General features: G+C 47.6%; 1 protein-coding gene across 1 annotated transcript in view; it reads right to left on the bottom strand.

Moving 5' to 3' along the window:
* SCAP (SREBF chaperone) overlaps nt 1-25524 on the bottom strand; it is a 93744-nt gene that overhangs the window by 33480 nt on the left and 34740 nt on the right. The window contains exons 3-4 of the mRNA XM_026651991.2: nt 5797-5926; nt 3591-3748 (exon numbers count right to left, since the gene is read on the bottom strand). Of these exons, the coding sequence (XP_026507776.1) occupies nt 3591-3748; nt 5797-5926 (288 nt within the window). The remainder of the gene's footprint in view (nt 1-3590; nt 3749-5796; nt 5927-25524) is intronic.

Below are 25524 nucleotides of genomic sequence, written 5' to 3'. Positions count from 1 at the left end.
ACTCATGTTAACGTCCGGCTTACACTAACATTCACAGTAAAGTGATGCTTGTTATAGAAGTTCAAGCCTTGCTTTCTATGCTTACACAATCCTTTGATACCCACTAACAAATCAGATATGCATCCGACTTGACCCAGCCTGGGCCTCACTGGCACTTGTCCTAGTGTGCAAGGCCCAGTGGCAGACTGGCTGCCAGGGCCAGGGTTGGCTAGCATTGCCCAAAAAGAGAGCACTACTTCCCTGTGAGTGAGCACAGACAAGGCAACTGGCAGGATCTAGCATAAAATCCATGTCCAGCCGCAGAGCCACACAGCAAAATCGAGGCTTTCACTTCAGAAAAAATTACATTTCTAGTCCTCCTGGAGGCAAAGACAACCTTCTGCATGGGCACTGACGTAGTGAGGCCTGCCTGAGTCTGCAGAGAGTTTGGAACAGCTCTGGAAGATGTCAGAACTCTGCTCTGTCCCCTCAGTCAGGCATTGACTCTGAAACCTAATGGTGACAAAGTTCTTGTCAACAGTATTCACTATGTCATCCCGGATCAGTTTAGCAGGTATATATGGCTCACATGCTTCTCTCTAATGCCAGATGCAGTGATAGAGATTGGGACAGGGGGCAATGGAATGGCTAGCTGCCCTCAAAGCTGCTGGGGTCTGGAATTAGGTGTTCAAACCACTACAAAAATTTCAAGTCATCCCCGTCCCTGCCCAGAAGGGACAACTGCCCAAAGCCTTAACTGTCTCCAGGGCAAAAAATGCAAACTGCCTCCTATATCTTCTGGATGGAAAAAGCCCTGGCTGTCCCATACCGAGATGCCCAACCCTCCACTGACAACTTCAACATGCAGATATGCTTTTTCCTATACAGTTTTTTTGCAGCACTTTAACAATTGTGGAGCAGACTAAAATAAACGGATTTTGATGTCAAAATGAGCCGCGAGCCCCAGGAATATGGCACTGACTGTGTTATTAATTTCAGATTTAATTCAAGAACATCCGGTTTGGAAATTATTTCTCTGCCACAGAAATGGGGGGCTTGTCCCAGAGCTGAGGTCTAGCTGGGCACGGAGCACATGGAGCCTTGTTTCATTTCCATGCAGCGTGGCTACCCATCAAGGACGTTGTCACAGTAATCAGAGGTACCGTGCACACCAGGAGGAGATGGTTTATAACTTGCCACTGACGAATGTGCAGCATCACCAGATAGTGATCCACACATATGTGATAAAAGGGCAGCTGAACTGAAGACAAACACTATGTAGCAAGGACATCAGCCCAAGGTTGTGACTGGAAGGCTATCGAAAGCTCTTTCTGAACACAGCACCGGCAGCTTCTCTGGCACATAAAAATGTAAGAATATAAGAACGGCCAGACTGGGTCAGATCAAAGATCCATCTAGCCCAGTATCCTGTCTTCTGAGAGTAGCTAATGCCTGATGCCCCAGAGGGAATGAACAGAACAGGTAATCATCAAGTGATCCATTCCCTGTCACCCATTCCCAGCTTCTGGCAAACAGAGGCTAAGGACACCATCCCTGCCCATCCCAGCTAATAGCCATTGATGGACCTATCCTCCATGAACTTATCTAGTTCTTTTTTGAACCCTGTTATGGTCCTGGCCTTCACAACATCCTCTGGCAAGGAGTTCCACAGGTTGACTGTACATTGTGTGAAAAAATACTTCCTTTTGTTTGTTTTAAACCTGCTGCTTATTAATTTCATTTGGTGGCCCCTAGTTCATGTGTTATGAGAAGGAGTAAATAACACTCCTTATTTACTTTCTCCACACCAGTCATGATTTTATAGACCTCTATCATATCTCCCCTTAGTCGTCTCTTTTCCAAGCTGGAAAGTCCTAGTCTTCTTAATCTCTCCTCGTATGGATGCTGTTACATACCCCTAATCATTTTTGTTGCCCTTTTCCAATTCCAATATATCTTTTTTGAGATGGGGTGACCACATCTGCACACAGTATTCAAGATGTGGGCATACCGTGGATTTATATAGAGGCAATATGATATTTTATGTCTAATTATTTATCCCTTTCTTAATGATTCCCAACATTCTGTTCACTTTTTTGACTGCTGCTTCACATTGTGTGGATGTTTTCAGAGAACTATCCACAATGACTCTAAGAGCTCTTTCTTGAGTGGTAACAGCTAATTTAGACCCCATCATTGTATGTGTATAGTTGGGATTATGTTTTCCAATGTGCATTACTTTGCATTTATCAACACTGAATTTCATCTGCCATTGTGTTGCCCAGTCACCCAGTTTTGTGAGATCCCTTTGTAACTCTTTGCAGTCTGCTTTGGAATTAACTATCTTGAGTAGTTTTGTATTGTCTGCAAATTTTGCCACCTCACTATTTATCCCTTTTTCCAGATCACTTATGAATATGTTGAACAGCACTGGTCCCAGCACAGACTCCTGGGGGACACCTCTCTCCATTCTGGAAACTGACCATTTATTCCTATCATTTGTTTTCTGTCATTTAACCAGTTACTGATCCATGAGAGCATTGTTCCCTCCTATCCCATGACTGCTTGCTTTGCTTAAAAGCCTTTGGTGAGGGACCTTGTCAAAGGCGTTCTGAACATCCAAGTACACTGTATCCACTGGATCACTCATGTCCACATGTTTGTTGACCCCCCTCAAAGAATTCCAATACATTGGTGAAAACAACAAGGAGTCCGGTGGCACCTTAAAGACTAACAGATTTATTTGGGCATAAGCTTTCGTGGGTAAAAAACCTCACTTCTTCATATGCCGATACATTGGTGAGTCATGATTTCCCTTTACAAAGAACATGTTGACTCTTCGCCAACAAATCAAGTTCATCTATGTGTCTGATAATTCTGTTCTTTACTATAGTTTCAACCAGTTTGCCTGGTACTGAAATTAGGCTTACCAGCCTGTAATTGCCGGGATTGCCTCTGGAGCCTTTTTAAAAACTTGGCGTCACATTAGCTACCCTCCCGTCATCTGGTACAGAAGCGGATTTAAATGATAGGTTACATAGCACAGTTAGTAGTTCTGCAGTTTCACATTTGAGTTCCTTTAGAACTCTTGGGTAAGTACCATTTGGTTCTGGTGACTTATTAGTGTTTAGTGTATCAACTTGTTCCAAAACCTTCTCTAATGACACCTCAATCTGGGACAGTCCTCAGATTTGTCACCTAAAAAGAATGGCTCAGGTTTTGGAGTCTCCCTCCCAACCTCAGCTGTGAGGACCAATGTAAAAAATTCATTTAGCTTCTCTGCAATGGCCTTATTGTCTTTGAGTGCTCCTTTAGCATCTCGATCGTCCAATGGCCCCACTGGTTGTTTAGCAGGCTTCCTGCTTCTGATGTACTTAAACATTTTTTTGCTATTACTTTTTGGGTAATATGAGTTTGTCTACACCAGGGTGTGGAAAGGATGTGACATCATTTGCCATGAAGCCCACCTAGTTTCTTGCTTTCCTTATTTCCAGGAGTCTAAGGATTTCAATCCTGATGGCTAGATGCACAGAGCACTAGGTCAGAAGGGGGGTCAGTGTGACACTGGCAGGCCCAGTTCAGTATCCAGACTCTCATCAATGGGCGTTTACCTGTCTCTCAGGGCGTGGTTTCTGATCTCCTCCACTAGCTGGAAGACGCGGGAGAGCGGCGAGCGGAACACGTCCACAGCGAGGAAGTTCTTGTGCCATGGCGAGACCGTGGCTTTCACCAAGATCTGCTGGATGTAGGCCACGGGAGGGCCCAGGTACTGTGGGAAAGCGGGGGTAGAGAGAGAGGTGACCTTCTGGAGACAGCAGAGTCTGCAAGCCTGCGGAATGAGCGGGGAATCTCTCCTGCAAACCCTACAGCATCAATCCCTAAGCCTTCCTTCTTGCAGTCCCCTCTTTTGTGACGGATGGAGGACGGGTGCCCCACACATGTCCTCTTGTGCTACACCCAACCATGGCCTGTTTTCCTCCTCTCATTTTCTGGTTTCTTTCTAGCTTCATATTTTTTATTCCCTCGCGTTCCCCCCTCACCTGGTAGCGTTCCCATTCCTTCCCAGCAGGCTGCATGCCGTTTTGGAGTGGGTGTGGCCTCTGGTGGCCACACCCTTCGTGCTCTAGCAGCTGACCTGAGTGCCAGGGCTGAAGAGAAGCTTTCCTCAGCCAGCTGCAGCCTGAGCCTATAGCCCTGTACACACGAGCTGCTTCTGGGGCTGGCTGCACGGGAGCAACTGCAGGAGCCTGGAGGAAGGCAGGTGGCTTCAGCCACAGCCAGAAGAGCGGGGAGACCTTGATCTCCCAAAAATGTTCATGCACTTGGCAGCCTCTGCTGAAGAGAGGCCTTAGAGTGTAAAAGGAGGGGGCTGCAGGTCAGACTTGAGGTGCCCTGACAGAGCTGTGATGCGCCAAGGACTAGGATACCCAGGGATCCCGCAGGTCAGGAGGGAAAGGCATTGCAGAGCTATGCTGAGCCGGGGGAGGTTTTGGAACTGTCCCCAGCCTCCAGGAGAAGGGCTGTGGATACAGGCTGCTCATGCCAAAGAAAAGTCAAACTCTTACCCGGTACATTCGGACACCAGCAGCATTGATTTGCACGATCCTGGCCGATACAAGAAACCCTTGGCTTCTACCCAAGTCAGTGTTAACCCTTTGTTCACGCCTCCACTGCCAGAGCACAATGGGCTCATCACGCTGGGACAGTCACCCAACTCCGAGTGTGGCTGCTTAACCTCAAACGGAAAACACTTGGTTTTGCCCTTAAGAGGTAGGCGTAAATGTTGGAGATGAGACCCGAACTGGCAGCAAATGGCTCCTAGTTACCGCGGACGCTCCAGGCAGCTAGCCGAGCCAAAGGAGGGAACACACAGGATGTACTGAAGCGCTCAAGGCACAGGAACCGGGATCCACAGCCTTTCACCTCCAGGCCAGCAGTCTGATCCCAGCTCAGCTTGGCAGTGATGGGCCAGTCATTCCGTTACGGTGGCTGGTCAGTGGAGTAGGAGTTGTGAACTGGTTGGTAGGTCAGAGACCAAATCCCCACAGACAGGGGTACAGCAGTAAGTGACCCCCTGATTGGTAGCATCTCCATGGATGACAGCAGCAATATGGACTGGCTGAGCTCTAGTCTCATCCTTATGGGAGTGGGGGGGTCCCATGGCAGAGTTGAGGCATGCTAGCAGAGTGGGGGAGGGGAGGGGAAGCTTGCCCTGTCACTGCCCGCGTTGTCCCTGTTGGAGGGGAAGAACTGAGACCTTTTGTCTCCTGGGCTGTCAATCCAGGCCCGGGGGCAAGGATCAGCGTTCATGTCGCGCTCCCCGTCAGTCCCTGGCCCAGGCTGGGGAAGCTAAGGATGCAACCAGTGAACCAAATTCGGTGCTGAATCCTGGTCACGTGCTACCGGTGGGACATTGCACATACACTAAGAAGAATCCAGCACCTACCACTAGCACTAAATTGACTTAAAACAACTGAATAATAGTTGTGAAAAAATGCAGCAAACAAAATGCAACACTTGACTCAGGATACAGTTCTCTGTCTCCCCTTGGACAGCAGGCTCCCGCTGAACAGCGTTTGAAAGCTTTTACCCACCCACTCTGAAGGCCCAGAATTGGGTCTCCTGACAGCACTCGAGTCGAACGACAGGAGCACATTAGCCCTGAATTTAACAGCCAGGCGAGGTGCAGAAATTACAAGGCACTTCTTCAGTTCACTATATTAAGGTGCAAATAACACCAGAGTGAACTCCCCACCGCCCCCCTGCTCTCTCTCTCAGGTGCGCGCGCGCACACACACACACACGCAAAAGACCTACCCAATCAGGTCTCTCACTAGGATCTCCTTGCTGGTGGCCTGGCTCTGAAGAAGGTGGTGAGTAATCCTTCACCGGAGTGCTGTACTCCACAGGTCCTGTTCCAGGCAAGGGGAGCTTAAGCAGCGGGTAGCTAAGATTAAGACACAAGCAGGAAGAATTATACATTTAAGCAAGCCCACATTTTACTGCATGTCACACACTGAAATGCACTGGACCCATCAGCCAACCTTGCCAAGGACAAGGAGATGCGTGGGGGACTTTTTCCAGGTTACCAGTCTGAATCGGACCCAGCACAGTAATATCCAAAAGCTGATGCCCTCTGCTGGCCTCTTTCTCTGTGTCTACACGGGGATAACAAATGTGCAGCTGGCTCACAGGTCTTGGACTCCGGGGCTGAAAAATTACTGTGTAGACACTTGGGCAAGGTCCCAGCGGTTGGGCTCCAGCCCAAGCCTGAACAGCCATTTTTAGCCCCACAAGCCTGAGGCAGCTGACATGGGTCGGCCATGCCGTGGGGCTTTTATCCCCATGTAGACATACCCTCTGAGTTGGTGGCTTCAGTACAGTTCCTGTTAGATGGATTTGTGCATCCCTGCCAGCCCTTTAGTTGGCAGTCTTGGGGAGAACTCAAAGAATGAATGGGCCATGCAGCTGAACCACCCTCTGAACCATCAAGCCATCTCCCCTGGGCAGGTGGGACAGCTGAAACATAGTGAGGATAACAGAGGGTCCTGTGGCACCTTTAAGACTAACAGAAGTATTGGGAGCATAAGCTTTCATGGGTAAGAACCTCACTTCTTCTTCTTGCATCTGAAGAAGTGAGGTTCTTACCCATGAAAGCTTATGCTCCCAATACTTCTGTTAGTCTTAAAGGTGCCACAGGACCCTCTGTTACTTTTTACAGATTCAGACTAACACGGCTACCCCTCTGATAGTGAGGATGTGGAGCTAGTGGAAGCAGATTTGTGTTTTTCCTTGAGGGGGGAGTTACAGTCACGAGTGCTGTAGTTTTGCAGTTAGGGAGAGACAGTTGAGCAGCTCGGCAGAGAGACAGCAGAAAAACTGAACTGCTTTTAAAGTCCTGAAAGTTAGCAGTGTCAGAGACAGATTAAGGTGCTCAGGCAGCCAGCTCTGGCTGGCTACTCCACAGTCTGTGAACCCTGAAAGCAGACACCTCTCACAGAGTAAGGATCCACCAAATGCACTTTGCATGGGCCACATTCCTGAATAACCAAGAGATGGTAACTACTTTTGATCACTCCTGATCCAAGCTGGATTCAAAAGGCCCCAGGTCTTTCCAAATAATTGACATCCAGCACCATCCCTGTAATTTTCCAGGGCTGGCACTCAAAGGCCTGTCTCCAGTGTGGTTTGAACCATATCTGACACTTGCCACAAACTTCACTGGTCTCGAAGGCACTGTTAATGGTGGATTCTGAGACACCAGACCATGAAGTCATGTCATTCTTATTACCTTCTTGCCCCCTTGCAGCTGCAATTTTGGTGTGATTGTAGCAGCTGGTAACCTATTAACCCTTCATATTAGAGATTAATGCTTTATAACACTTGAAAGCTGAGAGGCCCAGCTTTCAGACAGTAGAGAACATTTTCTTTTTAGCTCTAGATGTTCTTTAGGTTCTAAAATAATGTTAGAATCGAACTGGGGGGAAACACTTGAGCCAAAGGGTTGGGCCCCACCAATGCTAGAAGCTATTAAGACAGGATTCCTGGTTTTCCAGTGGCATACAGCCTGGCTCTGTAGCCTTGTTGGTTCACAATATATCAGATCTTGAATTTGTCACTGGTCCTTCAAACTAGCAAAGCGTTTTATGGCAGTGATCCCAAGCGAACTATAAAGGTCCTGGACCAATGCCATTTTCAATCCCTGTAACGATTAGTGACACAGTAATCAATGCAATACCCACTTGGTTTATCCGTGGGTCTGTTAAGAGTCTGGCAACACTGGAGGTTACTAAGGCTCGAAGTTTCAGAGGGCAGGGTGAAGACAAGTGACAGAAGATGAGGTTTGAAAAAAAACAGCAAATTGAAAGAGGACAAAGAGTGATGTGACTGGTTAAAGTGGGTCAGCTTTTCTGTTTTAATATTCCATACATTTTTAATCACTTGACAAAACACAATGGCCAGGACACAAAAAGGTCTGACCCAGACTATGACAAGTGGATCAGGGGAGGAAGAAGTAAATACATGCTACAATGCATCGGGATGAGAACCTACAGTACAGGCCGCAATTTTGGAGACATAGTTGCAGCAACTATTTTTTTCTGGGATGTGATTACCTGCTTTTGTCCCTTTTCTACATAAGTCAGTGGTCCCCGAACTTTTTACCTCGCACCTCCCTTACCCCCGAACCCCCCATTGCCCGCCACCCGAGCCGGGGTCGGGAGCAAGACCGCGACTCCGGGAGTGGGGGACGCGCGCAGGGTAAGGGGGCTGAGGCTGGGGCCACAGCTGAAGGTGGGGGTGGAGCTGGAAGCGGAGCCCTGGGCATGGGGCCGGCAGCCAAGCTGAGTGGCACTCCCTCCCCACCTCCTGTGGGGCTGGCCTGGGCCCCAGCCACGCCCCCCCCCAACGTTCCTCTGCACCCCCCAAGGGGGCACGCCCCACAGTTTGGGGTCCTCTGACATAACGTCTAATAACTTGGAACATTCAAGCACCTGCACAGAACACGAGATCTAGTGAGATCACGGCCAAGGGGGTATGCTTTCATTTCACAGAGTAAACTGGTTGGCTCTGAGATGGGCATTACTCAAAGGAAGGCAAGGGGCTGACTGACAAAGCAGGATGGGCCAAGAGGAGGACTGTTCTATTAAGAAGTGATTACTGATGCCTGAATAGCATCTACGAGTCCAGAGGTCTGACGATGATCCAGCGTAGCCACAAACGCTTCTGATTCACACCAGTAGCCCACCTACAGGGGCACCTCCCCACGTAGCCACTTGGGAGATTTAAAAGCCAGATATATGTTCATTCATGTATCTTAGCTCATTTAAAATTAGGTGCACTGAACGCAGAAAGCGAGCGTGTTAATGAGAAGGACGTTGCTTATGACTAATGAACAGCTGTTCAGCAGTGCACACTTTGAAGCCCGTCTCATCCCTTCCCTGGTTAAAACTCTACTGCTCAGGACTGTGATCTTAACAGATAAAACTTAGCAAGGTCCAGACTGGCCAGTGCTTGGATGGGAGACACAAGTGCTGCAGGAAATGACGATGGTGATTCACGGGGTGACCTTCCTAAAGAGTCCATAGCACTGTGCCCCGACTCAGGGTGTTTGCCCCTGCTGTCTCGGACAAACGCCTGGTTGGGGCATTATATTCCATAGATAAATCTTAACCCCCTGCTGCTTCCGCTGGTCAGAGAATTCTTCCTCACTTCCTGTCCTACAGCACTGTGGGCAGTTCCCTGGGCAGCGAGAGAAGTTCCTGCATTCCAAGTTGTGGGGTGAATCCTATACAGTGTGTAAAGCACTTTGGGAGCCGTAGGCCATGAGAAGTAGCGCTATCATTATAAATATACAAATAAGGACATGTACCGTCCACACAGGCTGATTGGTCTCATCCTCTCCCCTCCAGTACCGCAAGATGCAGCTACTCCTCCACCCCCTGCACGTGACCCCATCTCCCAGATTCCTTTGAGCTACTGCTTTTAGTCCTTCCAGGGATTCCTAGTGGAGCTCTTGATCCCGGCATATGTGGAGGGGTGCTCCAGTCTCCCTGCTCCCTTAGGGCCTGTTCGGAAGGAGACCTTCTCCTTCCCTCATTGCTGGGGAGGGGCAGGCTCCGCTCTCACCCACCAGAGGAGAGTTTTGCTCTGTCTCTCCCTCTTGCCCCTGTGAGGAGGGCACTAGCGTTGTTCAGTGCCTGCCCGATACTGGATGTTTTGCTTCCTTGTGTTCTGGGAGAGCACCGGTGTGATGGGTATTCCAGTCACTTTGCATATGGTGTGGGAAGAGCATGGACAGTGCTGACCAGAAGCACCCGGCAATGGAATGGCTGCTAAGAGGGACCAGTTTATGACCTACGGAAACCCACCGGGGGGCTATGCCCCAGCCTTTGAGAACTACCGACTGAGGCAATGAATAAAATTCTGCACTATAATCCATATGGCAGCCAAGATAACAATGTTAAAGGAACGTTACGGCTGCCAAGTAACTACTCAGAAGTTAGGAAATTACCAAATTAAGGTTGCCGTTGCAACCTGAAGTCAACTCCCTGGTGCACATACATCATCGTACAGGCTTCAAATGGCTGAGGGATGTGAGGCTCTACGCTCAACTTAACAGCATTCCTCTGCTCTCTCCTTGGGAACGCAAGGTGATAACTTCTGAACATGGGATCAGTCTGTAGGTCTAAGAGCTGGTTGATGGCCACCATTAACACCTTCCAGCATAACTACCACCCCCATCTCCACTCTGCCCAGAATCCCAAGGGAGTTTAACATGCTGACATATGAGGGACTTCTCTCTGCTTGGCCTTATGTTGTTCAGGGAGGTGGTGTGACTGTGTCCATGTCACAGCGTGGCAGAGGTGGCAGGAGACAAATTTGCCATGGACGCATGCAAAACTACTACGAAACAAGTTGACGTTGGTCAACATAATTTTGCAGTGTAGCCCAGGCCACAAAGAAATCATTTAACAAGTTACCAGTTACACAAACTGACCTATTTACATCTCTTCCTGAACTAGCGGGGGCCAGGAGGGTGGCACACAGGGAGCTTATGGGGACGGGGGGGGGGGAGGGGAATAGAAGGATGCAAGGAGCCCCTGGTGTGTGCAGTGAGCTTGGCCTTCAAAAGCTACAAAGTGTGTCCCCCTCTAGACACAGGTAGGCTAAGACAGGCGTAGTCACAAGGGAAACGGGCACAGAGAGCCCCTGGCATAGGGCAGAGAAGGGGAAGAGGGGGGCACACAGAGCTCCTGACATGGGGCAGAGAAGAGGAATGGGGGGGTCACAGAGCCCCTGGAATAGGGAGGAAAATAGGGGACCCTAGAATGGAGGACGAGGGAGCGCATGTGGGGGATAGGGGTTGTGGGAAGACCTTGAACTAGAGGGGGATGGGAGGGTGGCACACAGGGAGCTTGTGGGGGGAATGGAGGGATGCAAGGAGCCCCGTTGCGTGCAGTGAGCTCGGCCTACAGAAGTTTTGAACTGTGTGACCCTCTAGTTACATGACCGCAACCTAGTTTTTTCCATAGGCCCCCTGCCTCCTTCACTGAATGCAGAGTTATTCAACTTCTTTTTATCCCCCTCATTCAGTGTGTAACCCCAGCCTTTATTTAACACTCAGCACAGACCTCAACCACTTAAGCTAACAAAGTAACTGGCAGCAGTAGTGGGTTGTTACCCTCTAAGGGAACCAGCCCCCTAGAAGGTGGTTATACACGCACTGACCCATTCATTATGTCACCTTGGTCAAGTCACTTCGTTTCTCTCTATCTTATTTTCCCCAGCTGTAGAAAAGGGATCCTGGTAAATAAAACCGTGGGGAACATCCATTGCTGTCTCCAGGTACATTAGCACAGTGATTGTAATCTGGAAAGGTTGAATGCGCCCCTTTCAGGAGTCTGATTTGTCTTGTGTACGCCCAAGTTTCACCTCACTTAAAAACTACTTGCTTACAAAATCAGACATAAAAATACAAAAGTGTCACAGCCACACTATTACTGAAAAATTGCTGACTTTCTCATTTTTACCATATAATTATAAAATCAATCAACTGGAATATAAATATTGTGCTTACATTTCAGTGTATAGTATATAGAGCAGTATATACAAGTCACTGTCTGTATGAAATTTTTGTTTGTGCGGACTTTGCTAGTGCTTTTTATGTAGCCTGTTGTAAAACTAGGCAAATATCTAGATGAGTTGATGTACCCCCTGGAAAACCTCTGCGTCCCCCCAGATGTACGTGCCCCATGTTGAGAACCACTGCACTAGCACAAAGGATGCAGGGGGAGGGTGGGGTTAACGCAACAGAGCTCTGAAGAAGAGTGGCTAAGGACCAATAATATTACAAGACATACCAAAGAAATGGGCTGGGCTTGCTGTAGACAGGTGGGACGTTGCTTACCACCTGTAAAGGATGCCTAGGACAGGACACCTGAATTTAGTTTCAATTAAAAATTAAACAGCCAATAGGGGAGCATGAGGGTTTTTATGGCAGTGATGCTAGAGCTCGTGATAGGATTTGAACGCTCCTCCTAAGTCAACAGGACACTAGAGAAGGGTAGCTAGGCCAAAAGCGTGTCACCCATGGGAGAGGCAAGCGTGCACATGGATTGCCACATCTATTGTTTCAGCTTCATGCTCACCCTCTGGCATAATTTACACAGTCCAAGGAAGTGTTGCTAAGGGACAGGTATCTCCCAGATCAGACCCACCTTAGTGATACAAGAGGCAGGCTCCAGTGCCAATCCCCAGCTCCTGGTTGTTTTATAACACTGTTCTGAAATGATAGCTGCATTCTGATCATACATGGAAAAAGGACTTTGTAGGCTAATAAATATGGATACACTTTTAACAGGAAAGTGGCCAACTCAGACGAGCTTCTAGGTGGTGGGAAAAGGCAGGTACTAATGCCAGCCCCAAAGCCCAACTGAGTAGGCAGGCAGACCACGCACCAGATTGCAAATCAGATAAATGGTGTTTAAACTGCCTTCAGCCATGGCTAGTGCTGGTGTTACCCCAGAATCTGACATTCCTGCATGTGCCCAAGAATTTGACAATATTGCAGCCAACAATTTTGTATGTTCAGCCACTGCCAGCTGAAAACCAAACATCACATAGCTAGGAAAATCTTAGGCCTTTGTGAAGAAAGGTCAGACAACTCCAGGCTTGCAGTTTCTTAATCAGAATGGGAAGATGGGACAGAAAGTTAACAAGTGGTTTGAGCATTGGCCTGCTAAACCCAGCGTTGTGAGTTCAATCCTTGAGGGGGCCATTTAGGGATCTGGGGCAAAAATCTGTCTGGGGATTGGTCCTGCTTTGAGCAGGGGTTTGGACTAGATGACCTCCTGAGGTCCCTTCCAACCCTGATATTCTATGAAAGAGAGTGAGTCAATAGTGACCTTGGTTTTAAATGTCCCTAATACATTATTGGTATAACTAGAAATGTTTTAATAAAAAGTAATAAGTAGTTTTATTGAAATTAGGAAAATTAGTGACCCACGAGGAGTCACAATAGGTTATGTTTTGTTTAAAGTTAGCTATACAAAATTAGGCGAAAGAATATGCTTTGGAACAGTCTGATTGGGCAAGGATCTGGCATCTAAGCTCTCCAGCAGTCAGACAGAAGGCAGGGCCCACTGAAACCTGGCTGCTGATTGCTCAAAACCATTTCTTGACCTTAGGTAAATAGACACTGAAAGTAAGTACAATATTTATATTGCAATTGATTTATAATTATATGGTAAAAATTATATGGTAAGCAATCTTTCAGTAATGTGCTGGGACTCCCTTGTATTTTTATGTCTGATTTTGTAAGCAAATAGTTTTTAAGTGAGTTGAAACTTGGGGGTACGCAAGACAAATCAGACTCCTGAAAGGGGTACTGTAATCTGGAAAGGTTGAGAGCCACTGAGTTAAGTTACCATTGCTAGGGGTTCTGAGAAACCCCGGTAACACCCAAGCACAAGTCAACAATAGCAACAGCAGAGAACGTAAAGGTCTTTAGTGTATAGGATTGTAAGAGTAGTTGTCATGCTGGAGCAGTTCAAAAAACAAGTCAAGAATTTCTGGGGGGGGGGGGGGGGTATTTTATTTTTCAGTCTTCTCTCACTCAGTGGTTGAGCTGATTTTACTCAAACTTACACACATATGATCTCCTTGACAGAGACCAAGCACGGAAAATTTCAGCATGAAAAAGTAAAGCTTTTAAACAGCTATGAGCAACTGTGGGGGGAAAAAGGGGGGGGAAAGGGGTTAGAAGTGAAATAGTTCTGGATCCTTACAAGAGACGGAGCTACTGTCTGCTCTCCTATAACACTTTGTCCTGTCACGGCATATAGGAGATGATCTCAAAGCACTTTATGAATGAAGCTTCACGCTAGTCATATCAGGGTGCGTAAAACTGAGGTATAGAGAAATTAAGGCCAACATCTTTAAGATTAGTCACTACTTGTGTACCTCAATTGCTAGATGCCTACTTTGACACAATGTGCCTAATTTTCACAGGTAATACACACCCATAAGACCATAGGAGCTGTCATACCAGGTCAGACCACGGTCCATCTTGCCCAGTAGCCTGTCTACAACAGTGGCCAGTACCAGAGCTTCAGGTGGAGTGTACAGAACAGAACAATTATGGAGCGATCCACCCGCCTTCCACTCCCAGCAGTCACAGGTTTAGGGTCACTTCAAGCATGGGATGGTGTCCCTGACATCATGGTTAATAGGACTTATCCCCCATAAACTTATCCAGTCCTTTTTTTAACCCAGTTATATTTTTGGCCTTCACAACATCTCATGACAATGAGCTCCAGAGGCTGTGTGTTGTGTGAAAAAGTACTTCCTCTAGGTTGAATTAAACCTGCTGCCTATTAATTTCATTGGGTGACTCCTGGTTTTTGTATTGTGGGAAAGAGTAAATAACACTTTTCTATTCACTTTCTCCACACCACTCATGATTTAATAGATCTCTATCACATCCCCTCTTAGTTGTCTCTTTTCTAAGCTGAACATCCCTGATTATTTTACTCTGTCCTGGATCAGAAGCTATTTGATACCCTTATCATAGAATCATAGAACTGGAAGGGACTTTGTGAGGTCATCTAGTCCAGTCCCCTGCACTCAAGGCAGGACTAAGTATTAGCTCTAGATCATCCCTGTTTGTCTAACATAATTGTTAAAATCTCCAATGATGGAGATCCCACAACCTCCCCAGGAAATTTATTCCAGTGCTTAATTACCCTGACAGTTAGGATGTTTTTCCTAATATCCAACCTGACCCTTCCCCCCACCCCTTCCTGCAATTTAAGCCCATTGCTTCTTGTCCTAGCCTCAGAGGTTAACAAGGACAATTTTTCTCCCTCCTCCTTGTAACAACTCTTTATGTACTTGAAAACTATTATGTCCCCCCTCTGTCTTTTCTTCTCCAGACTAAACAAACCCAGTTTTTTCAATCTTCCCTCGTAGGTCATGTTTTCTAGACCTTTAATCATTTTTGTTGCTCTTCTCTGGACTTTCTCCAATTTATCCACATCTTTCTTGAAATGTGGCATCCAGAACTGGACACAATACTCCAGTTGAGGCCTTATCAGCTTATGTCTTGCTTACAACACTCCTGTTAATACATCCCAGGAGGAGGTTTGCTTTTCTTGCAAGTGTTGCACTGTTGACTCATATTTAGCTTGTGGTCCACTATGACCCCAGGATCCCTTTCTACAGTATTCTTTCCTAGGCAGTCATTTCCCATTTTGTATGTGTGCAACTGACTGTTCCTTCCTAAGTGGATCATCTTTGTTGTCCTTCTCTGAAACTTTGACATGGAGGAACCAGAACTGGACACAATATTCAAGGTGTGGGTACACCATGGAATTATATAGTAGTAGTAGATTTTCTGTCTTATGTTCTATGCCTTTCCTAATAGCTCCTGAAATACTGTTAGCCTTTTTGACTGCTGCTGAAGCCTAGGTGGAAATTTTCAGAGAACTATCCCCTGTGATTCCAAGCTCTCTTTCTTGGGGGGGTAACAGCTAATTTAACCTATCACTGTATATGTATAGTTAGGATTCCCCCCTCCTCCCCCAATATACATTATTGTACTTAACACCAAATTTCATTTGCCATTTTTCTGCCCAGTCACCCAGTTTTGTGAGATCCCTTGGTAAATCCTCACAGTCTGCTTTAGACTAAACTATCTTGAATATTTTTGTATCTGCAATGTTTGCCTCTTCGCTATTCACCCCCTCTTCCAGCTCATTAATGATTATATTTGAACAGCACTGGTCCCAGTACATATCCCTGAAGGACCCTGCTGTTGACTTCTCTCCATTGTTAAAACTGACCGTTTAGTCCTACCCTTTGTTTCCATCTTTCAGCCAGTTACTGACCCATGGCTACTTAGTTTGCTTAAGAGCCTTTGGTAAGGGACCTTGTCAAAGCTTTTTTTGAAAATCCAACTACACTATCAATTGGATCATCCTTACCCCCCTCAAAGAATTCTTGTAGATTGGTGACGCATGACTTCCCTTTACAAAAGCTATGTTGACTCTTCCCTACTAAATCACGTTTATCTAGATATCTGAGTCTATTCTTTACTATCATTCCTCCAAAGTTGCCAGGTACCAAAGTTAGCCATGCTGGTCTGTAACTGCCAGGATCTTCTCCAGAACCCCTTTAAAAATTGGCGCTATATTAGTTATCTTCCAGTCATCTGCTACAGAGGCTGATTTCTGAGATAGATTACATACTCCAGTTAGCAGGTCTGTATCTTCATATCGGAGTTCCTGCAGAACTCCTAGGTAGATGCCATCTGGTCCTATTGACTTATTACTGTTTAGTTTAAATCAGGTAGCTCAACACCTGTGAGGAGTTAAAACCCTTTGGTTAGGTGCTTAACTATGGAATGGGAGTGCTTCCTGTAAGCACTTTTGAAAGTGTTGGCTTCAGATTTTATTTTAAAAACAGAAAGGAAGATAGGCATAGTTTAAGTCTAGAAGAAAGAAACAGGAGAGCAGATATAGCATTACAATGTGCAGTGATATTAAAACTAGGTTTCCTGTGCATTTTATCCATTTGACAGCATGTCATTAGAAAGCAACAGTGGGTCCTGGGGCACCTTTAAGACTAACAGAAGTATTGGGAGCATAAGCTTTCGCGGGTAAGAACCTCACTTCTTCAGATGCAAGTAATGCATCTGAAGAAGTGAGGTTCTTACCCACGAACGCTTATGCTCCCAATACTTCTGTTAGTCTTAAAGGTGCCATCGGACCCTCTGTTGCTTTTTACAGATTCAGACTAACACTGCTACCCCTCTGTTACATGTAATTAGAGAAGCAGTTACAGGCCCTACTCAGGATCAGGGTTTATGATGTTAGGTGCCGTACAAACACAGTACCCATCTCAAAGAGCTTACCCGCTAAGTAGACAAGACAGGTAAGCAACAGGGCACAGATACAACATGCAAGCTGTAACTAGGCACAGGGAACCCTTCTCCAGAGAGCAGTGTGAAATGCAACCAACCTCATCACTAACCAATATTAGCCATCCCTCAGGCAGCTGCTCAGGGTCGCAGGTTGTGGTTCTCCTGAGAGGGACCTGCAATTCCAGCTGAGGGCCTCCAGGTGACTGAGCAGTTCCTTTCATAACAGTTGACTTCTGGGCTGATTTAGATTAGCAGGTTTCTCCACCTCGCCCCACCAATAAATTCCACAAATTCCTCACTGCTGTAGAATACCCACCCACAAGTAGCACAGGGTTGAAACATAAAATGCAGGAACAGGGCAGCAAAGGGCTCCAAATAATCCAAGCAAGTCTTTGTGCAATACTATCCATCTCCAGCTATAGAGATCTTCAGATAAAACAGGCCAGTACATTTTACAGTAGCTTTTTGCCACTGATTGACAGTAGGTGCCAAGAGTACACTAAAGGCTTTCTCCTCCTGGTAGTGATCCACTCACTCTGGCTAGCACTGCCCTCCAAGTACATGGGCAGAGAGGACATGCAGGGGACAGAGGACAAAATGTAACATAGCAAATGCAGACTGTCTGATCTAGCCCAAGAGAAATACCCACGGAAGTTAGATGTCTGTGTTTGCACTACACTGCGAGTGCCTTCACACGGGGACACTGCCTAGGAAAGGAAAGGTGCTGCTTTACTACATGTGTAAGCAGAGTGCTCCCCATCTTACAGGACACCCAGAGAAAATTAGAACAGCTTATTGCTGTTTAGTGACAAATTCCCTCTCCCATTGATACCTGCATTTCAGGGAAGCACAGACTGTTGCTATGGAAGCAGCTGCAGTATGACAAGCCCTGCAATATGCAGTGGTGTTGTAGCCGGTGTCGGTCCCAGGATAGGAGAGAGACAAGATGGTTTTGGTAATAGCTTTTATTGGACCAACTTCTATATTACCACCTCACCCACCTTGTCTCTCTGAAGTCCTGCAATGTGACTTCGTTCCAGGGACAAGCGAGGAGGCAGCTGCTAAAAAGCACAAATATTTTACATCTAGCGAAAGTGGAAGAGCGACATGGGAGAAGAGAGAGGAAGCGGATTTAAAATTTTAAGTGTAAAGAATGACAGAAGTGTTCCTTGCTGTGAGTGGATGCAAAAGTAAGCTGGCGCCACTCACGTTACCTACTTGTTAATAGTCATCGAGAACCTGTCTACATGGGAAGTTTAAACCGGATTAAATCAAGTTCGTCTGGTTTGAAAAATCTTGCATACACAATGCAATTCATTGTAGCACACTGACTGCATTCATCAGGAACTCTGCAGTCTCTTTCAAAGTGAACTAGCTTTGCTGGAAATCGAATTAGTCCAGTCTATTGTTTGCATGCATACTATGCTGCTGCAAACTACTTTGGCTCCTATCCCAACACTGCTTTGCAGGTGACCATTACTGACTCGTCTGTTTACCTGTGTACTTCTGCTGCTCTGAGGCCAAGATGACCGGATATCCCTAGCCCTGCTTATAGGCTGCTGCAGTGCCAGATTTTGCCCATTTGCTCCTAGAGACGAGTATATCCATATTGCTGCGATAATACTCCAGAAACCCCAAGTGCCTCAAACAACCGCTTGGAGCCACGCTGACCCCCTGGATCTCACCATCATCTGGTGAAAAGCTTTGGTGCAGGAAACTCTGGTCGGCCAGTCACCAAAATAAAGATCCCGTTGGGGACATTGCGAAGCAGATGCATGGGAGAGGCTACCACCAGAATATGATCAGTGCCATACAAAGAGCAAGCAGCTCACAAGGACCTATATTAAAATGAGGTAGGACAGGGCAGAAAAATCTGGCAGGGGACATGTAACCTGTACACATTCGAGGAGCTGGACAGGATTTTCCAAGGTTTACCCAACCACCCAACGGAGGAAAGCTGTGGAGCCTGCTGCATTTTTTCTTCTCCCCCCATCCACTGTGCCCCCCACCCTTTTATTAACAGCTGAGTGGCTGGCTAGCCCGAGGGGCAGAAAGCTAATGCTGAAATGTTCAGACATTATTACAGAGTCATCCCCAGGCCCCCCCACCTCCTCCCCCACCAACCCCCCGTAACACCACCAAAAAAAAAAGTCAAGTCACGGAGAGATGGAGGCAATACTGGAGGACAGAGAGGGAAACAAAGAGCTCTCCAGGAGATCACTGCAGTGGCTAGGGACAGCAGTGGCATGGCCAAAAACAATATGGAAAGAGACAGGAAGATGCAAAGGCAATTCCTGCAGGCAATACAACACCAAAGGGCCCTGTTGCAGTATGTTACTTTTATGACAGCAAGCAACGCAGTACTACAAACCACCACCCAGACACGTGAGGCAGCCCCTGGACAAGGATGTGATGGAGTGGGAATTTTCTGTAAATATTTTCTAGGAGTCCTGTGTGCACCTCAGTTTCCCCCATATGCTGCATTGTCACCTAGGGGGTGGAGGAGGGTTGCTGACGCTCTGTGGAGGCCTAGAGGTGCAGGTGTGAGTAATGCCTAGCTGTCTCAGGTTTGGCGCCCAGGTCAGCGGAGAGTCCCTGAAGACAATAGCAAATCCAATTGCCGAGACATTTTGTTTTAACCCAGTCACAGCTCTGGGGCTCTGACTTCCCAAGGCCTGGTAAGGCAGGGATGCAGGGTGCTCCTGCACACTGGCAGGCCCTCCCTGGAATCATGTCCCAACCCCAGGGCTGTGCACACGCCAGGAACCCATCTCCCCTCAAGGGGTCAACCTACTGCCCTCACCCCCAGGACAGAATCCTCTCTCAGCCCCCTCTCCTGGGGGCTGTGTTTTGCGCTCTCTTGGTTAAGAGAACCCACCATGGCCACCTTCTGAGCAGGTGTCTCTGTAACCAGCAGTGATCTTCCAGCTGCTTTCCCTCTCTCCTCCTTAAACAAGGCAAGCATATTTTGGCAGTCGTCCTTCCTTGCCGGCCTCCGCCCTATGCTCAGCTCTGCCTTTGCTTTCCCAGTGATGGTGGGGTGAGAGCTTGCTGCCTTAGGCACAGCATCAGAGTCAGTGTGACTCACATTTCCCCTGTAGAGATAGGCGAGGACCATCCTTCTGCCCACTCAGCTACAGGTGTCTAGTTACAGACAGAAAGATACCTTGTGCTGTTCACTGACACCTTCACTCCCTCTTGGCGTGATTCAAATCTTTGGCTATTACAAAAGCAGGGACTGGACCCTGAAGAAGAGCTCTGTGTGGCTGGAAAGCTTGTCTCTCTCACCAACAGAATTTTGCCCAATAGAAGATATCACCTCCCCCCCCCGGTGTCTCTAACATCCTGGGACCGACACAGCTACATTACACCGCATTAAAGCGATACAGTCACTTCCCAAAAGGACGTCAAAGCTGATATCCTGGAGAACCCCAACCACCCCAATCCTTCCTGTGGCTGCACAGGGATCAGAGCCACAAGTAGGGGAAATGACTTCACATGTGGCACTTTCACCCAACTTATGCAGCCTTTCAGCATTTGATGGGGTTGTACAGGCTACTGGGAACAACAGCAAGTCCTTCCCACTGTACCCCGGCAGCCATTCCCTTCACGGACCCAAGCTCAGGGCTCTGAGCACAGCAGCCCCCGGGAACCCAGTGCTTTTGAGCCCTCTGTCACGCCTGGGAACTTGGAGTCTTGGCACTGCACACCAACAGGCCCAGGAACAAAAGGCAGAGCCAAGACAAATGCTTGCCTGTGACTTTAAGCCCCCGCAGCCGGTGTTGTGCCCTGCACTGTACTCTTGCCCTGTGCGGTTTTGTTTCACTCCTGTGTTAATGAAAGGATTCTTTGTAGATACTGTTTCTGAACAATCCATTTTTTCATTTCATTCATTTTTCATAATTAAGCAGAGTTACATTAAGGTTCATTTCTGTTTGTAACAGACTGTTTAATAATCAAAACCTTGAAAGCTTCATTCATAAGGACTTACCAGCTCATTTTTCACAGAAAATCATTATGTTTGCACTAATTCATAAGGTTGTAAAAAAAATAAATTAAAAAAAAAACGTAGGCAAAGACAAGGTCAAATAGCGATTGCTACAATGGTGCACTTCCACCACCCGTCAGCAACACTAACCTACTCAAAAAATCCCCAGCACCCCTCCCCGGGTTAACAAGTGGATGTACGGCTGCAGAGTTTCAGGCCTGAGACTCAAACTAAGAGCAATAGGCATGCGTGACAATATTGCTCCGGCTGTTTGCATTTTGCACTTTGGCTTCTCAAACTGCCGAGCAAATCTCTGCACCTCAGCCTCGAGCCCATGGCTGAGGCCTTCTCCTTTCCTCTCTCAAATACTGTGCAAAATACAACAGGCTGCGATCATCTTTTGGACTTCTTTCCTGCTGCTTCCAACCTGTTCCACAACCAGCACCACCTTCCTTTCAAACGGCCAAATGCACCGTCCACTGCCGTTCTGCAACGACTGAGGCAACGGTCCCATAGTTCCTTCCTTCTGCCCAAGCGGCCTGGGAATAGCTTCCTTAGGCAGGAAAGCAGAGGATAAGCCATGTCTGCACCATTACTGTCCTTCACGTTCCTGGGGGCAGAGTCCTTTCTCCACTAAGGTACATCCAGCAGAGTTCCAAATGACCCTACCACCGTGGATGCTTTCAGCCTTTGTCTGTAAACCTGCCATGGAGGGGGGAGGCGGGTCAATGAGCCCTTGGAGCACCCTGAAGAAACACCCCTTGTGTTCACGAATTCTGAGCTTTGCTGGGGGGCGCAACCAATAGGCACATGGATCCCATCAATTACCCCAATTATATTTGGGAACCCCCTGCATGCAAAGTCATCACTAACCTCCGGAGCACTACCTAGCTTTAGAACCTGGTGCAACAGTACCTTTTCCAGGGCATCACACACCTGCATGACAAATGGTCTCAATGGCTGATCTCCCCACACCAAAACAGGTCACTACAGACCGGCAGCATTCAGGGGCAGCCAGCTTCCAGATGGCAATGGTGACCCTCTTCTCCACGGGTATAGGTCGCCACATGTCGGCATACTGCAGCTCTGGAGTTAGTTCAGCATGTATCTCCAAAAGGTTTGCATTCTCTATCCTGAAATTCTCTTACCATTGCTCGTCTCTCCAGGTCTGCAGAATGATCCTTTCCCACCAATCTGAGCTGGTTTCCCAAGCTTAGAGTGGCACTGCACGCTGTGAAGCTGCTCCAAGAATCAGTCCTGTTCTATCACTTGCTCAGTGTCTTCCTCATCCTGGTTCCACCGCTGCTGAAGACCCTCCTGCTGCCACCGCCACATTGTCTGCTCAGTGGTACGGCGGGCAAAGTCCAAAGCTGAACTCATCCGGCTTTGAGTGCTAAAATACAGCCCAAGCGGCCTCTGCATATTTGAGGCTGCCACCACAGTAGCACAGAACGTCGTTGGGGCCATGCTGGCTGATAGCAACTTGCAAATGGTGCTCACCCACCCAGAAAGGAAGTATGGGGCGTAGACAGATGAACCATGTGATTTAAAAAAAAAATGAACTCAGCGTCTGCTATGCATCCCACAATGTACAACGAGAAAAATCCCAGAATGCAAACTGCTCAGCAGCAAAGGACCATGGGACACTATCCAAGAATGCCACACCCTCAAACCACAGCCTACTACCGCTGAGCGTATACGATGCATATTGCCAGAGGGCACAGCATTCCACGTGCACGCTATTAGCACAGCTTCCATACCGCGTGTTACCTGATACGCATCAAAAAGCTGTGACTAAACCCCTGTGCAGACAAGCCCCAAGACTTCACCATTGTCACAACCTGAATATTACAGCCTCTTGGAACTCAGAGGCAGCAGGGACAGAACTCAGATGTCCCTGCTCCAAAAAGCACAAGCCCTTACAACGAGAGCTTTTAGAGTTTAGTTTTATCTTGCTCCTTCTCTGGACGTGCATCCGAGTCCAACTAATATTGCCTCAAACTGGGTCAGTGCTGCATATTGCCTTGGAGAAATGAGCAAGAAGAAAGAAGCCAAGGCATTCAGGTGGCTCTCTCTCACTGATTTCAATGGGAGTTAGAGACCTAAATACCTCGGAGGATCTGGCCCCAGGTTACTTTGGTGTGGGCACAGGTAATTAGTCTGGAAACAGGTACTGTTTTCTACCTTACAGCAAGACCAGCCTGAGTATGATTTTCTATTGGGGGTGGGGGGAGGGAAGAGAAGGAACCACCACCCTAAAAAGGGAGGACAAACGTAAGTGAAACATTAACTGTCTCCCAAGACATTACTGAACATTCTAGCATCCTGAAGTTTGGTTCCCTCATTTTATGGTCAATGGTTTTTGCCTAGTGTTTTAAATACAAATGTATGTTAAAAATCCATTTACAAAATATTTACAAAATGGCACCTGGGTGGAGCAATGGAAGGTAACAGGATCGGGGACCAGGTGCAGGAGAGAAAAATCTAAGATTCCGTACACAGGTTTGCCAAAGGTGATACGATAGCCACAGCAGGAATGTAACCAAGGCAACAAGGAGTCCCCTACGCTCCACTATCCTACTCACCTTTGCACTAACTCTCCACACATCAAAATCTACACCACAGTTTCAAGTTCCTTTCCAATCCTATTGCTAGGTCATAAATATGGAAGAGGTAGGTGCAGCATGATAGATCCTATGTCCCCCAGCCACACTCAAAGCTCTCACTGTGTTAGATGAGGAAGAAGAGCTGTGGCATCTACCGGCACATGGTCGTTAGATGACCTGCCTCTCTCTTCCGCAGGGTTGTGCAAACTCATTGTTAGTTGTAGGCAGGAAAACAAAATCTTTCTGGACGCTATCAGATGGTTGGGTCCCTTCAATCTGCTCCATGCTTCCAAGGCTACTAATTCAGCAACTGCAATCATGCCAAGCACATTTGTGAGTGTCTCTGATTTTCCCCATTAATCTTTCTTTATTTTTAAGTGTAACACTGAAGACCCCGGTCATGTTTTCTGACAATGTCGTCAGATGATGAACGGTGTTAGATTTCAATCTCCGAGGTTGTCAATCTTGTTCATAAAGCCAGTGAAGCAGTACAAGCATCCCCCAAATGGCCCTACCCACACAGCTCTTTGCTGACCTGAGTGAGATAAGTCCAGGTTCTGGACCCATTCACTTTTTGGCCTTTGCAGAGATTGCAAATATTTGTACTACCACAGCGCCTAGAAGTCCTAGTGGTAGACCAGGATCTGAATGCGCTAGGCGCTGTACAAACAGAACAAAAAGACGACCCTTACTCCAAAGAGCTTATAATCAAAGTATGAGACAGCAGATAGATACAAACAGATGGGAGAAGTATAAGGAAACAATGACAGTATTGATCACCATGACAAGCGCACCAGCAGCCCGACGATGGTCAGTTTTTTGTAGGCATCCCAGCAAAGGAGAGCTTTGAGGAGGGTTTGGAAGGAGGATAATGCGGTAGTTTTGCAGATGTTCATGAAGAGTTCCTCCCAGGCGTGAGGGGCAGCACGGGAGAAAGCGTGAAGAAGGTGCACGTTAGAAAATCAGGGGCAAGGTCAGTAACTCTGGTGGTGGATTTTATTATGTTGATATTTGCCCACTGGGAACAGAGCCAAGACCCAGGTATTTTAGAACCTTTAGATGGTGACCACTTTTGGTTACTACAAACCGGTTCAGAGGTCACCAGCAGCCTGCAGGTGACAGACTCCATATCCCACCACCACCCCATGCAGGACATCATCTTTTACAGACCATGCTCTGCAACAGTTTGTGGGCAGACTTCCGTTTTTAAAGCAAACGGCATGCGATCCCCTCACCTAGGTGCAACACTGCACCAACACAACATGTGCTATTCCTCCCTAACTCAAACTGGCTTTTTACTGTAGCCATTCACTTCATGGCTGTCTGTTCATTATCTGCTTAGACTGTAAGCCCGGCTAGGCAGGGACCTTGGCTTACTTACCTAGAGAGTGCCCTGCACATCTATATACATTTCGTAGTAGCTGATAGCCCCAGTGACAGCGTTCCAAATTCAGCTCGGCTGGGAAAGGAAGGTTCGTTTTCAGAGAGCAAGGCTACTCATGTTTCTAATGAGCATGAACTACACTATGGGCTCTGTCCTGAGCAGGAGAAAGGGAGCACACCAAGGCTATGCCTGCACAGCTGTGTCAGTACAGCCCCCCCGCGTAGATGCAGCGTCCGCCAACAAAAGGAGGTTTTCTGCCACTGTAGAGACACCACCTCCCCAGACGATGTTAGCTACGCCAACACAAGCACTCTTGTATCAGCGTAACTGCATCTACACCAGGGGTTTGGTAAGCATAGCCATGGGGAGGGGGAGGAGAAGAGAGATTTCCCTGCATCATCCCCTAGCGGCTTCCAGCTTAGAACCAGCTCTGCCTCCCAGCCAGGCTCTCTCAGGCAGAAGCAGCTCCTCACCCAGCTGCCAGGGAGAGCGGCTGGATGTGCCAGGGGAGAGGTGCAGAGAGAGATGGACAGAACTCCTCTCCCTCCCCGCCCCAGGTAGGCCAATCGGAGGGGGGGGGGAGGAGCACTTGACCCTCCATGGCCCGCCCCCGTGCGTCACCTCTACTTGAGCTACTGCCCAGTAA

The sequence above is a fragment of the Terrapene carolina genome, unplaced genomic scaffold (assembly GCF_002925995.2).
Source record: "Terrapene carolina triunguis isolate 2854851 unplaced genomic scaffold, T_m_triunguis-2.0 Scaffold111, whole genome shotgun sequence".
NCBI lineage: Eukaryota > Metazoa > Chordata > Testudines > Emydidae > Terrapene > Terrapene triunguis.
The sequence above is the reverse complement of the archived record's forward strand: the minus strand, read 5'-3'. Positions and strand labels throughout refer to the sequence as shown.